Consider the following 15,204-nt stretch of genomic DNA (forward strand, 5'->3'; position numbering starts at 1 on the left):
CGTAGGGTACAATAGGTCTCACATTTGCGAGAGATTAAGCTAATGGCAATGGAAATGACAATGCCATTTATTTATCTGTTTTCAAAACCAACACATAAATACAAATTTTGTCATTTACAATGCCAATAGCTCTAACTTTTCCAAAGGCGAAAGCATTGCATTGTAAATGCTTGTTATATTGGTCATTGCTGACCTCACTGACTATTGTACTATGCTCCTAATCTTTCTCACAAACTTATTACAAACCTTAAACAACTCCTACTCCTCCAGCTCTCTAATACTGTAAAGTAACTCCCTTTATTAAAACCCCCAAGGCTACTACCTACTGCCCAAATTCCTAAAATTCCTTAAAAATGATATGCACTCTGATAACACTTGCCGTTACTAAAACGGCACAATTTGTTGCTTAAGAACGTCACAGGGACTCTGAAACATGCCCAACAATCAATAGAAATAAATTAGGAATATCACCAAAAATGCCAAATTCAAAATGGCACTTCCGAATGGAATCTCACTCATGTTAAAAAACCTAAAAGTGTTTATTTTAGACTTTGTCTTCTTAAACAATTAAATTTACCCAGCTCATATTTGCACACCATCTAAAAAAGATTGCTTTTGACTGCCTCTGTACTCCGAGGCTCGCGTCTATGAAAATGCGCACTGTTAATGTTAGGCTAAATTTATAGAGCGCACTGACACCGGAGGTTTCCTGGCGCTGGCACTAACACGCACAACGCTTTAATTAGAAAATGGTCACCGGACCATAACTGAAGCCTCACACTCCTCGCTACGGTGAAGCCTCATGCACCAAACGGTAAGCTGGTCTACCAACTGCTCTATTCCCCTTCAAACTGTTAATTTTGGCAAAATGCTCCAAATACTTACCTTACCATTTACACATCCGCCAAAATTTTGAAAAATGGGCTTCCCTTATTAAGCGACCCATTTTCCTCCCCATTTTTTAACTTTACAAGGACTATTATACTTTAACACAGATAAACCTTACAAACAATAAACACAATTGGCCCATAAATTGGAATCTTTACAAATATTAACCTCCACACTCACTGTCCAAATATCCACTAATCAAATTAGTGCTCATCTACTGAGAAGCAGCAAACAAAAAAGGGAGAAGATGGCGGACGCCAGCATTATATGGGACCTTAAAGTTCTATTCCTATTATTTGGTGTTTTAAGTTCTACTCTGAGGATTCTTTCAAGCATTTGCTGCTCAAAAGAGGTGAATAAAAGTGTTATGCATAATGCTAGCCTCCTGTCATGCCATAAAATTATGTTACCTTCTGTGAATATTTGTCGATAATTCGAGTTTTTTGGGTGGTAATTGCATACTGCCACTAGTCACTCATTATACCAACACCAATGATGTTACCACCAGGCACATATATTTAGTTCAGAGTAAGGCTGTGTTTAAAACGTTTGCAGGTCCAAATTAGAGAATGAAATTCTTGAAGAAAACAACCTACATTGGATGGCAGCCGGGGAGAGAGTCAGAGGTTTTACTACAGTTGAATCACAATGTTTGTTAGCTCCCTTAAGAAACCTCAAAGTAAAAAAAAATGCTGTGAGCTCGGCACTTCTATTTCCATGACGTCACTTCGTAGAGAAGAGTCTCAGATTTGGTTGTTTCTTAGTTCAGCTGCTGGGTTTGCCATTTTGCGCGTGCAACTTGAATTAGCTGCTGTGGGTTCCTTCCCACATCCTGTCTGCTTCTGGCTGTCGAAAAAGTTCAAACAGCAGCTCAGAACTGGCAGAGTGTAACATTTCGACTCGCGCAGTCTTCTAGGGGCATCGCGCGGGGTGACAGCGTCGTGGAGTTGGTGGCACATACTGAGAGGTCAGCCCATAGGCATGGACTTCAAACAGAACCCAAAAAAAGGTAGGGGTACCACACCGAGGGGGGTAAAAGATGAATCCATTGAATAAGGAGCTTCTGCGCCTATGAGTCCTAGGGGCAGGTTTGTAAAGAAGTCGTGCAACGCAGTAAAACAACTTGCTGTGCTGCGTGACAGGGAGAGAGCAGGAATGCGCCATATCTGCTTAGATATTACTCTTTCCTGCTCCCTCCCTGTGCTGGCGCAATGAGTGGGTACCTGCATTGCAGGCAAGATTGCTTTTGTGCAGGAAGGGACACCTTTCTGAACCAAAAACGGCCTTAGAGTCATGTTCCTCTTTCTATGTGGCCTGCAGAATGTAGAACAGGTAGAAAAAGGAAATAACGAGGAGAATTGAAGATATTTCTCCTCTTTATCCTAGATTTACTGCCCTTAGTATATCTGGGATTGCGTCAAAGTCCATGGGTGGATGCATAGGAATGTAGGAACGCTCATGCTCCTCCTGAGGAACGCCTTCCCAACGCAAAGTAATGCAACGCTGCGATTTGCCGTGCTTCGCATTTCTCTGGATTTAACTAGCCACGCAGAGCCACACAATGTGGCTTTGCGTGGCTCAGTAACTCTCCCTTATGCATTTGTGTGGGCAAGGGCCACGCAAGAGATGAGTAAATCAGCCCCTTAGTTTGCAAATATATTCCTTCTGCCTCCCGCCCCAATATGAACACCATGTCTGCGCTTACTTGAATTTTTCGAGATATCACTATGTGAAAATTGCTCACCTTTTTTTGGTTAGGCTCTGTTTGAAATGTTTTCAAATTACAGAAAGTTTAAAAAACAATTATTACTCACTGAATAGCAGCCATTTCATCGACCTCGGAACTATGAACCTGTGACCTGTACAGTGCATATGCTTCTCTGGGTAGAACTCCTTGACCCACTGAGCTACTGTGATCCGTGTTCAAGTGGTCGTCGCATCATCCCATGCACTGTTTTCCAAGCATGTCTTTCAAATACCCATTATTTAAGATGAAGTGCATTAGTTGTGTCTTAAGATGATAAATTAGTAAATTGGACTGTTGGGTCTTTTGTAGAAGGCCCTTGATGTATTGCATTGTATTGGAGCATTTTTATAGCGCTTCATACCCCTGTTGAGACCATAAAGCGCTCAGGTTTACATCTGGTTCTTGGACAGCCTTTGGGAGTAGGTGCTTGGACGAATGTTGGCTATAGTATGTTCTGTATGGGAGGGAGGTGTTACATGATGCATGTTTCTTAGCAGAACAATAACAAGGGCACTGATTTTTCCCTGACAACCAACCACTGGAGTTATGTAAAAAGACACCATAGCCATTAATATACTGTGTTTTGCATCATTGCAGTTTCTATTGATTTGCGTTGCATGGCACGTCAAAAACAGTTTTTAAGCTAATGTAAGTCTTTATGATATATGTATCGATGTTTTATCATTAGTGCATTGTACTACATTCAAGGGAAACCGGGGGATTACAGACATCTGTGGTTTCTGAATGTCTAGCAGGGTGTTAGTAGAGGCGTGTGAGTACATATAGGGCCTAAATTGTTTTTTAGCTCTGATCCTTGAGACAGCTTTGGCAGTCTCGCCCAACTACTGTCTTTCAAAGAAATTCATACATAATATAGATATTTAGAGGAGGTTTTGTTCCGCAGGCACCATCCATTGATTTGTTGAATTATCACTCACATTTTGCTTCCGGCTCCACAACATAAAGAATGGGCCAATGGGTGAGCCCACTGGCTCACCCAACTAGTTGCTTTCATGTCAACTGATTGCACAAAGCGTTTGCACATTGTTCGCATCCACCTAAAATAGTTATTTTTTCTTCATTGTTAAACATGGTTCCAAGTGTGCTTTTTCATTTTAGTTTTTTTTATATTAGCAGGAATTTGTTGTGCCGACACTTCCTTTTGTCCAGTTAGAAAGTGGTTTATTTTCTGTCTCTTTTTTAAAGTTCTAAAGTGTTTAACTGATATTGAAACAATGCAGCTGCCTGCAATTTAAATGTTTGGTTAGATGGTGATTTATTTTTGCCTCCTTCACAAATAATAATATAATACAAGGAACAAGTGAAATGATTTTATAGAAAGCAATACGAATAAAACAGCTTCATTAGTGAAGGTTTTTACCAATTTAAAATGTTTAATGCAAGCATGTGGCAGCCACGTTTAGGTGACCAAAAGTTTTTTTTTCTTTTTTGTTGCATATTCTTGCAATAAAAAATATAAGAAATGTGGAACTGTACCAGCCTGCCAAGACCAGACCTATTAGTTTTACCAATGCTTGTTTCCATATGGAATGAAGGTGACCTAGAATTCTACGTTAGCTTCCTCATAATGGTCAGGTTTTGCTACCTTTGGATCAATTCCATTCCAAGTTGAGGTGCTCAGATCAGAAAATGCCTGGCCACTAAACTTGATTTCAATAACAATCAATGCAGCTTTAATGTAGGTGAAGTTTGCATTCTCACATCATCTCTTTATTCTGAACTTCTTCTATAGATAATGAATATCCAGTGTTTAATTTGTAAAAACATTAAGTTTAGGGGTTCACACTTTTCTTTGAAGCATTCTGCCTGCACTGACGCACGCTAATGTTGTTGAATACCAAGACGGGCTAGTGTTGATTCCACATCATGTCTCTTTCCTGCACCGCCTCCACTTCCTATTGCACCGTGGACCTCCAAACCCCCAGTCAGAAGAACCAAATCTGAACCTTGGTACACAGAAAAATTAAAACTTGCGAAAACACACTGTAAAGCAATAGAACGCAAGTGGAGGAAAAATTATTCTCCTGAACTCAAGGAATTATATAAACTGGAGTTAAAATCATACCAGAAAATGGTTAGAGAGGTAAAAAGTTCCTTCTACCAGACAAGAATTGAAGAGACAACCAACCCCATGAAAGAACTATTTAGCATTTATAAGGAACTTACAGATACCACCACCTTAGACATGCAGGACACATATTCTGATGACATATGTGAACAGATAGCTGAGTTCTTTGTCAATAAAGTTGAGAAAATACATGCTACTTTTTCTAAATCTATTATTGAAGGAAAGGTACCACTCCTTACACAAAAGAGCACTCTTACTTGCTTTACTACTCCCGACAAAGATAATTTGATCAACACTATCAATAGTATCCACTCAGGATCCCCTAATGATGTGTGCCCTTTAGCTAAAATTAAAGACATCATGAATAACGGTCTTATTGATCAAATTAGACATTTGATCACCTTGTCCTTCCAAGAATGCTACGTTCCAGAGGCTTGGAAGATAGCACAAGTCATCCCTCTCAAAAAAAAAACTAATATTCCGGTTACCCAATATCAAAATCTTAGACCCATCTCCCTCTTGCCACAATGTGCTAAAATCATTGAAAAAATAGTCAACGTACAACTTATGGCTTTTTTAGAAGAAGGAAACATACTTCACTCCACACAATCAGGTTTTAGACCTGGATACTCCACGGAGTCCGCGGTTCTCTACTCCACGGAGTGTATCCGCAAGATGGTAGATGAGGGGGAGACAGCTGCACTTGTCATGTTAGACTTAAGTGCAGCTTTCGATACTGTGCTACATGACACTTTGCTGTCCCGACTATCGGACATTGGAGTGAGGGATCATGCTCTTGCCTGGTTTAAATCTTTTCTCTCCAAAAGATCATTCCAAATACATTGCCCACCCTTCAAGTCATCTTCTCGCGACATCAGCTATGGGGTTCCACAGGGCTCTAGTTTGAGCCCTACCTTGTTCAACATCTATATGGAACCCCTGGCTCGAGTCGTAGAGAACTTTGGGGTGGGCATTGTCAGCTATGCTGACGACACCCAGCTCATGTTCAAGCTCACTCCAGATAGCGAGAAATTTGCCACCAATTTCTCTAGCTGCATGGCTGCGGTCGCCACCTGGATGGATAATAACTGCCTCCGTTTAAATGGTGACAAAACGGAGGTGCTAGTGGTAGGGAACAAAACCTCAATATGGTCCCAGGCTTGGTGGCCTACTACACTGGGTGAGTACCCCCACCCAGTCGAAAAAGTCAAAAACCTAGGGATAATGATTGACTCGGATTTGTCGGGAAAATCACAAGTCAATAAAACAATAGGCAAATGTATGGGCACGCTAAAAATCTTGCGAAAAACCATCGATCTGATTCCCACTGAAGCAAGGAAAACTTTAGTGCATGCACTAATAACACCCCACTTGGATTACGGAAACGTTCTCCTATTAGGGGTGAACCAAAAACAACTGCACCAGCTTCAATGCATTCAAAATGCAGCTGCCCGCATGGTACTGGGTTTACCAAAAAGATCATCCGCCTCTGCAGCCTTGTCTAAGCTACATTGGCTCCCAGTTAGAGAAAGAATTAGATTCAAGAGTCTCTGCTATGCCCATAAAATTGCACACAACAAAGGTCCTACCTATTTGAGAAATCTTCTCACTATCCATCGCCCTACCAGAAACCTCAGATCCTCGGGTATGTCACAATTTAAACTTCCCCGGATCTATAGAGCAAAACTGGGTGGTCGCTCCTTTCGATTCCTTGGAGCAAAACATTGGAATGCCCTCCCAGTTCATTTGAGAATGGAACCATCAGAAACCCTCTTCAGAGTTAAACTTAAAACTCATCTCTTCCCCCATTAATATCTTTCTGTACTCTGTTCCGGTGGGCCGTAGGGAGTTTTGTCAGCAATCAGCGCGGGGATACACAGTTGTGCAGTCATGCGCTTTACAAAGCGCTTTATTATTATTATTATTATTATTCATGCAGGCTCTTTTCACCCCTGTTTTGTCCCATTGTCAGTATTTTCATATCTTTCTCTTCCTCCTTTCTCCCTTTTCTGCCTTTCTCTCACATACTATACATCAAAGTCTGATGATGAAAAATAAGTCCAGGTCCCAAAACACATGAATCCCTACGCCCACCACAGCAACCACTGATACAAATTAAGAACTGCCAATAACTAGAATAAGAGTAATAAGATGCCTGCCTGTTTGATGACATTCATTATGACTATTGCTTCACGGTATCATGTATGGGGAATTAATGGTCGTACTCATGTGATTCTGTCCCTAGCACTGACATTAGCATTAGTAATGTGTCTGTGTCACATTTTGATATAGCATGCATAATTAGAGATGGGTAACAGTGAATAACAGGGATATTTTTTTACTGAGGGATTCTGAGTGATATCATATAGACAATGAAAGCAAGAAGAATGATGGCTCATTCATAATAAAGGTCCAAGTCTTAGTGTTTTATTGATTGCATTAGTCAAGTGAAACCAGACAGTAGTAAATGTATGCAAATTAAAGGAAATTATTATGTGGTCACTAAATGTCATTAAGCCCTTTAATTCATAGTAACATTCACTAGGGATACATTGAGACGGATATTGAATATTTAATGATTACGTTAACATTTTTCAAAATTACACATTGCTTGGTGTCAAGAAAACAAAATGTTAATACTAAATGTCCAAAGTTGAAAGTGGTGGATCAGTCAATAGTTATTATATGAAATGACTTGTTTGATGCTTAGAGTGATTGATACCACACACTAACAAATCACAGTGTGAAACAATTAGTATTAGTTCAGCACGGGGTGAAGTGGGCATTCTCACGCATTGGTAAATCCCTACCTCATTAATATTCATAAGCCTGAATGCTTTCTGAGAATGCAGAAATTGAGACCTGCAAAGGAGATTCAACCTGCATTCCAGCATCTTTGTTGATGAAGTGTGGTTAATGGGACATATTTTCCCTTAAAGGGACGCAGGATCTGACTAGTCTATAGGGCAATCAGGCACTGCACAAATGTCTGGTCTAACATGTCAATGTGTGGGCCACATGGGTCTGTTTCATTGTCTAAAGGAACGCTTTTTAGGTCTCACCTGTGATAGTGCATGGGCTCTCGCTTGCAAGAGATACCATATACAACAAGGGGTTTGCAGCCCACCAGTTGCTTAACATTAATTGGCTTAATTGCTATTCTTATTTGCTACCGGCTAATTGGAAAGTGCATACACGCTTCTCTTCCTCTTCTTTCGGCTGGAGCATGGACCAAATACTGATTGCTGAAGCTTGATTGTTGTACTTCTGCTGACAGTCCTGTGATTGAGGCACTAGCTTTATTTTTTCAGCCTCCCTGTAGTCCTTGTTGAAAGTATTGCCATTTGTAACTGTGTTTTACTGTGTCACACACACACATCAAATAAGCCCTTTCCTCCTTGGGTGGTTATTGTGACAACAGATGTTATCTGCTCCAAATGTATTTTCACTAAGGCATGGACATGGGTGCAGTTGCTTTCTTTACGTGATTGGATTTTTTGGCCTAATGTCATATTTGTTTTCTGTTCTCATCTGGGGAAATTACCTGGTTTGCTCAGAATCACATGGATGTTGCACTGAGACCTAACAAGAATTGGCAAAACCAACAGATCTCGTCTTTGAGACTATTGGCTCTGCCATTGCCTTTGGTTCATGCTGTACAGTATGGACATTGCCGACTTTGGCAATGATTTGGAACCATGCTGTATAACAACGTGGCTGCTATGCAGCATGGCGAAAAATATTAATAAAAAAGGACTTTGATGCACCAAGGGCTAATACGTTTTTAGTTTTTTTAGGTCCATTTGCACTGGCTGCGCTATAAATTCTAAATTAGTTTTAGCTAGACTGTAAGGCATCCATGCTGCTGGACAGCATGACTATGAGTCATTTCCGAAGCCAATAACTCTCAAAGGCAAGACTTATTGGCTTTGCCAATGCTTGTTGCTGCTGATTTCCCTCATATTACCACAAACACTGCATGCAGCAAGCAAATATGTGTGCATATACAATATATATCCAGCTTTTCTTTGCAAGCTGAAAACTGCCCAGATTTGCAAAAATTGTCCTCTTTTTTAGCTCTCAGATTCGTTAATGGGGCCACTTCTGTTGTGTGCTGGATTCTATGTTCTTTTTTTTTGTTTAAGAAGTTTTTATTGAGTTTTCAAGTACATAAGACAAAAGGGAAAATAAGAACAACCCCCCAAAAAAAGAATAGGAGAAACAATCATAAATATACACAGCATATTACAAATTATAGATGAGTAAATATCATAGTGGTGTAATATGAGCATAACATTGAGGGGAAAAAGGGAGGAAAAGAAGGAGAAAATGAAAAGAAAGATAGAAAAGAGAGAAGATAAGGAAAAAAAAAGAAAAGCCGATAACTCTCAAAGGCAAGACTTATTGGCTTTGCCAATGCTTGTTGCTGCTGATTTCCCTGATATTACCACAAACACTGCATGCAGCAAGTAAATATGTTTGCATATACAATATATATCCAGGTTGTCTTTGCCAGCTGAAAACTGCCCCGATTTGCAAATATGGTCCTCTTTTTAGCTCTCAGATTCATTAATGGAGCCACTTCTGTTGTGTGCCGGATTTTATGTTCTTTTTTTTGTTTAAGAAGTCTTTATTGAGTTTTCAAGTATATAAGACAAAAGAGAAAATAAGAACAACCAAAAAAAAGAATAGGAGAAACAATCATAAATATACACAGCATATTACAAATTATAGATGAGCAAATATCATAGTGGTGTAATATGAGCATAACATTGAGGGGGAAAAGGGAGGAAAAGAAGGAGAAAAAGAAAAGAAAGATAGAAAAGAGAGAAGATAAGGAAGAAGAAAGAAAAAGCTGAGGAAATAAGGTCTAAAATTATGTATAAGAATATTATTTAAAAAAAGAAGAAAAGAACTAGTGTACGGGAGTAGTAGTAGATAGTAGATAGATATGATGTAAAAGGGAGCCAAAAAAGATCAGATTTAATTTTTTGAGAGAGGGAAATGGAGGAAACATTAGCAATTCTGTGCTCGTCACAAATAAAATTCCACCAAGTTAATGAAGATATTTTAGAATTATCTTTCCAGGATGATAAGATAGCTTTGTAGGCTAATGCAATAAAAAGATCAAATAACATGGAAATAGGAGATGAGTCATCAACATCAGGTGACGAGGAACCTAGAAAAACATTTTGTAACGATAATGTAGGATCACATTTAAAAATGTTCACGCTAATAATCCAAACAGATTTCCAAAAAGATAATACATTTGAGCAATCATAAAGTTGGTGTCTCAATGTTCCATTATCGTTAGAGCAAGACCAGCACATCCCAGAAGAGGATGGAGAAAACTTTGAAATACAGAAAGGAGTAACAACAGCTCTATTGTAAATAAAATACAAAGATTGGGTTATACGAGCAGCAGCAGAAACTTTAAAAAACTTAGACCACAGTTTATCCCAAGTCGTAATAGAAAAAGAGACAGATAAGTCAGTTTCCCACGCAAGTTCAATAGGGGATTTGGGTCTTTCAGTAATATTTGATAACAATAACTTATATACAAGAGCAGCTTTAGGTCTGTGTGTTGAAAATAAGGGATATAAAGGAGTAGGTGGGGTTAGAGATGGTGTATCAGCCGAGAGGTCAAAAGTAGTTCATCGAGATTGTAAGGCATTTAAAATTATAGTATATTCATTTTATGCAAGAATCAGGTAATTGGTATTGTAGTTGTAGGGCATGAAAAGGAATAACAGAATTTTGGTGAAACATTTGGTGCACAAAAATAATTCCTTTCTCCTTCCAATATTTGTAATAGAAAGATTTACCTTCATATTTAAGAAATTTGTAATACCATATTGTGGAGGATAAGAAACATTGAAATGGAGTGAAACCATTAGAAAATGTGTTGTATAATAGACTCTGGGAATATTTTAAAATAGGGTTATTAGATATGAAAGTGCTGTTGGACATAAAGATCACATTTTGAAACGAAAAGTCTTTAAGTAAGGAGCATTCAAAAACAATCCGTCTGGAAATAGGGATTTCAGCAAAATCATATGATAAAGCAAAGGATTGCTTAATCAGAAAAGCCAAGTGATAGGCTTTAAAGTTTGGAAAACACACACTGCCCTCAGACTTAGGATGAATAAGTTTGGAAATAGCAATTTGTGGATGCTTCTTATTCCATAAAAACTTTATACAAGTGGAGTTAATTTGAGAAAAATAAGACATGGGAATCCAAATAGGTAACATAGATATTGTGAATAAAACATAAGGTACAATCATCATTTTAATCGTGTCTAACCTACCCCACCAGGAGAGAAATAGGGGGGACCAAGTGAGAAGGAGTAATTGGATTTTAGCAAGTAACATACTAAACGTGTATCTAATTGTGGCGGACAAAGAAGTAGAGAACCAAATACCAAGATATTTAATTTTTGTGGGACACCAAGCAAAATTAGTATCCTTAAACATAAATTGGTAACATATGGAATTTAAAGGTAAAACTTCTGTCTTTGAAAGGTTTAGTTTATAACCAGAAATATTGGAGTACAATCGGACCTCATCCAAAAAAGGTGGAAGTGAGTCTACGGGGTTCGACATGTAAATTAATATATCATCTGCATATGCAGATATTTTGGTTTCTATGGAGTTATAAGTAAAGCCAGAAATATGTGAATTAACACGGATACGCTGCAAGAAAGGTTCAAGGCATAGAACAAATAATAAAGGGGAAAGTGGGCAGCCCTGTCGTGTACCCCTGGATAAAGAAAAAAATTGGAAAAATGATTATTAACAAAAATACTAGCTCGGGGCATGAGTACAGTAATTTAATATACGAGATAAAAGTAGGTCCAAAACCAAACCATTGGAGAGTTCTAAACATAAATTGCCAATTGATACGATCAAAGGCCTTTTTGGCATCCAAAGACAATGCTGCAAGAGGAGATTTGTATTTTTTACCATATGAAATAATATTTGCAAACATATGTGCATTATCTGATGCTAATCTGCCCTTCACAAACCCAACTTGATCAGTTTAAACCAATAAAGGAAGAATGGTTTCAAGTCGGGATGCAAGAATCTTGGCAGATATTTTACAGTCATAATTTATTAAAGAAATAGGGCGAACATTTTTGCAAAGGGAGTGGTCTTTATCTGGTTTGGGAATTATAATAATTAGGGCGTCCATAAAGGAACCAGAGGATTTAGCTTCAGTAATAAAGGAATTAAAAAGTGCCAAAAGTTTAGGAACAAAAATGGAAGTAAAGGTAGCGTAAAATTCAACAGAGAGACCATCAGGTCCTGGAGCTTTTGATTTGTTTTTTAAAGATTTAATAGCGTTAAGTATCTCCTGAGTCGTGACCTCTCTCTCTAATGCAGTAAATTCATCAGAAAGAGACGGGGAGAAGGTAGGCCAGAGAAAAAGGAATCTAAATTTTGATTAGTGGGAAACGTGTCATCAAAATAAAGAGATTGATGGTAATCATGAAAAACCTCTGCAATATCTTCATCTGACGACACCATTGTTTTAGTGGATTAATTTAAAATGGGACCAATATTTTTACATTCAGATTTAATTTTCAAATAATTGGCTAACATCTTACCCGCTTTATTTTGACCACCATGATATTTGGATTTAATTTTAAGAAGAATATTACAGGCTTCAATTGTTACCAATTTGTTGAGCTCAGATTTAGCCTTAATCAATTGAGAGTTGAAGGTGTTTTAGATGTAAAACACATATGTTCTAACAATTTAAGATGTTGCAATTGGTCAGTATATTTCTTCCGCGTGACTTTTTTTTTTATTCGAGACATACGAAATGGTGAATGCACGAAAAGAGGACTTGAAGGCATCCCAATTATTAGAAACAGAGGTATCCAGTGGATTATTGAAGTTAAAAAATTCATAAATAAAAGTAGTGGCTTCTTTCATGTAAACAGCATCAGATAATAAAAAATTATTACGTTTCCAACGACTAAATTAAAGGGAGGTAAGTGAGAGGTCCAATACAGCATGAACGGGTGCATGGTCAGAAATCAAAAATGATCAAATTTCTGAAGTTTGAATGGAAGGAAGCAGGGATTTACTAACTAAAATATATTACATTGTAGAACAAGTATGATGCATATTGGAGAAAAAAATATATTCAAACGAGTCAGGGTTACATGTCTTCCAAACATCATATAATGAACGAGAAGCAATGGCCGATTGAAATGCTTTGTGAGATTTATCATGGTTAAATTTACATTTAGATAGTCTATCAGAAAAAGGGTCTAACCATTGGTTAAAATCACCAGCAACTATGATATTGTGGCAGTCTATGGAAGAGAGTAGAATTTTAATGTCATTCCAAAATGTAGGGTCTGGTTTAACCGGGCCATAAATATTTAGCAAGACTAGAGTCTTGTTTTGAAGGACAACCTTTGCCATTACCCAGCGTCCATCATCATCAATTTGTGTAGACAAAATTTGCACAGATAATGACTTGTGAAACAGTATAGCAACACCCCATTTTTTGCTAGATGCAGCAGAATACACAACTTGCCCACCCAATGCCGTTTCAACTTAAGTGACTCAGGATCAGTACAATGAGTTTCTTGAAGAAAAGCAACTTGAGAGTCAAGCTTAGATAAATTAGACAATACCTTTTGTCTTTTGACGGGATTCCCTATACCACGAACGTTCCACGTAACAAACTTACACATAATGGAGGGATAGGAGGGTAATACACAAATGGAGTTGATACACGTCAGGAATACAGCTGCAAAAAATAAAACACTACAAATGAGAAGCATATATGGAAAACGTCACAGAAAAACACACAGTACCAATATATACAAGCAACAAATCTAATATATCAATCAGAGCAAAACAGATATGAAGAGACCAAGAAAAACATGGTAGAGACAAGGAAGAAGAAAGAGAAAAGAAATAAAAAAAGAAGAATGATGGAGAGAGAAAAGAGACAACGGATTCTATGTTCTGTCTCTCCCGATCCTGGAGGGACAGGAGCTAAAGAAGGTGCGGCGTTGCGAAAGCACTATTGACGTGCGGTGGGGGTTGGGGGACGGGGATGCAGCGGTCCCTGTGACTGAGCTCTGCACGGCAGGAAGTCGCAATGACAGTTTGACACATTTTGGTTGTGTTCTCACCCTCAAGAATCCTGCCAGTTGTGACGCTCAGGGCTGCCACCAGCGAAATATGTTCTAGTTCGTACCAAGTGTTTATAGGTCGGTCATTAGAGCAAGAAGATAGAAAATGATTTCGGCCTACGGTGTTACAGGCACAAAATGTCAGTGCTAATGTGTTTTGAGGTTAACTGTTTTGTTTTGAAGGTTTTCTAAGAAACTGTTGCATTACAGCATATAGATGCCACGTTACGTTGCATTACTAACGGCATGCACCCAGAACCAAGTCATCTCATGCAACAACGCTGCACCAGAGCGACGGGCAAAACAGGCCATAGAAGAAGAAGGGGGGGGGTCAGTGGACACAGCTTGGGGCCTGCGGAGGGTTTATCTGGTGATATTCTTGACACAGGAGCAGCAATAGAGCCTCGTTTGGGTGTCCAAATAGTAATTTAAATGTTGTGTTTTTCGGTAGCCGGAGGAGGCTTATGAGAACTTATTCATGTTCTTAAAGCTGGCACGAGGCAGGCGGGATTGTGGTGCTTTGGACGCTCCAACTGGAATTTGGGGATCTGGATACTATGAAGGTAGCTTCCAATGGTGCAGCAGCCAGGTAAAGTGGTACAGGGGCCTAAGGGTGTAAAGGACCGTCTGCTGCCAAGTATTCTGTTTCTTCCTATGCAACCTGGCTCAATGGTCCCATTTTCCTTCCTTGCATTAGCGTCCATGGCGCACTTGCTACGCCACTGGTTGGCACAGGCCATTTTGAAGTTGATAGTTTTCCTCACCACGGGTAATATGTAGATCTGAGAGGGCGTCAGCGATCTCAATGGATCCGTCCGCGGGGGAAGAAGGTGGAATTAGAGTATTTGTCTTATGCTCCCGCTAATGTATAATCTCAGTTCAAAAAACATATTGCTGGAGGTTATAGAGGTGGTTGGTCCACGAGAGTCAGAACAATGCCAGACTCCACTGGCATTGTTATGTACACTTGACCCTAAATAAAATGGACCCACCTATAATAATTGTATATACATATAACTTGTGCAGACATGCAGAAAATCTGGGATGTGTCCTTGCCCCATGGACAACTTTTTAACATCCTCATTATAAAAATGCGCAGGGCACAAAGAAGAGAAAAGAAATTAAGCACATGAAGACGTCATAAAAGAAACATCACAGACTTGACCATTCCCTTTGAAGTCACTGTCTAAAGCCACATATTTCTTTCCAAAGTCCGAGGCTATCCTTGTACATATTCTCCCTTAGGTAGTTCTGTGCATCATCAGCATAGGATTGGAATGTGAGGGCTAGGGTGACCAACTGGCATAGGTGCAAATTCAGGA

At 39.0% G+C, this 15,204-nt stretch overlaps 1 protein-coding gene across 1 annotated transcript in view; it reads left to right on the forward strand.

Annotated features, from left to right (window-relative positions):
* The first annotated feature begins 1,744 nt into the window (after positions 1 to 1,744).
* SH2D2A (SH2 domain containing 2A) overlaps positions 1,745 to 15,204 on the forward strand; it is a 277,897-nt gene continuing 264,437 nt past the window's right edge. Inside the window, exon 1 of the mRNA XM_078671386.1 lies at positions 1,745 to 1,897. Coding sequence (XP_078527512.1) covers positions 1,870 to 1,897 — 28 coding nt within the window. The 5' untranslated portion in view covers positions 1,745 to 1,869. The remainder of the gene's footprint in view (positions 1,898 to 15,204) is intronic.

Source organism: Lissotriton helveticus, chromosome 12, assembly GCF_964261635.1.
Source record: "Lissotriton helveticus chromosome 12, aLisHel1.1, whole genome shotgun sequence".
Lineage (NCBI taxonomy): Eukaryota > Metazoa > Chordata > Amphibia > Caudata > Salamandridae > Lissotriton > Lissotriton helveticus.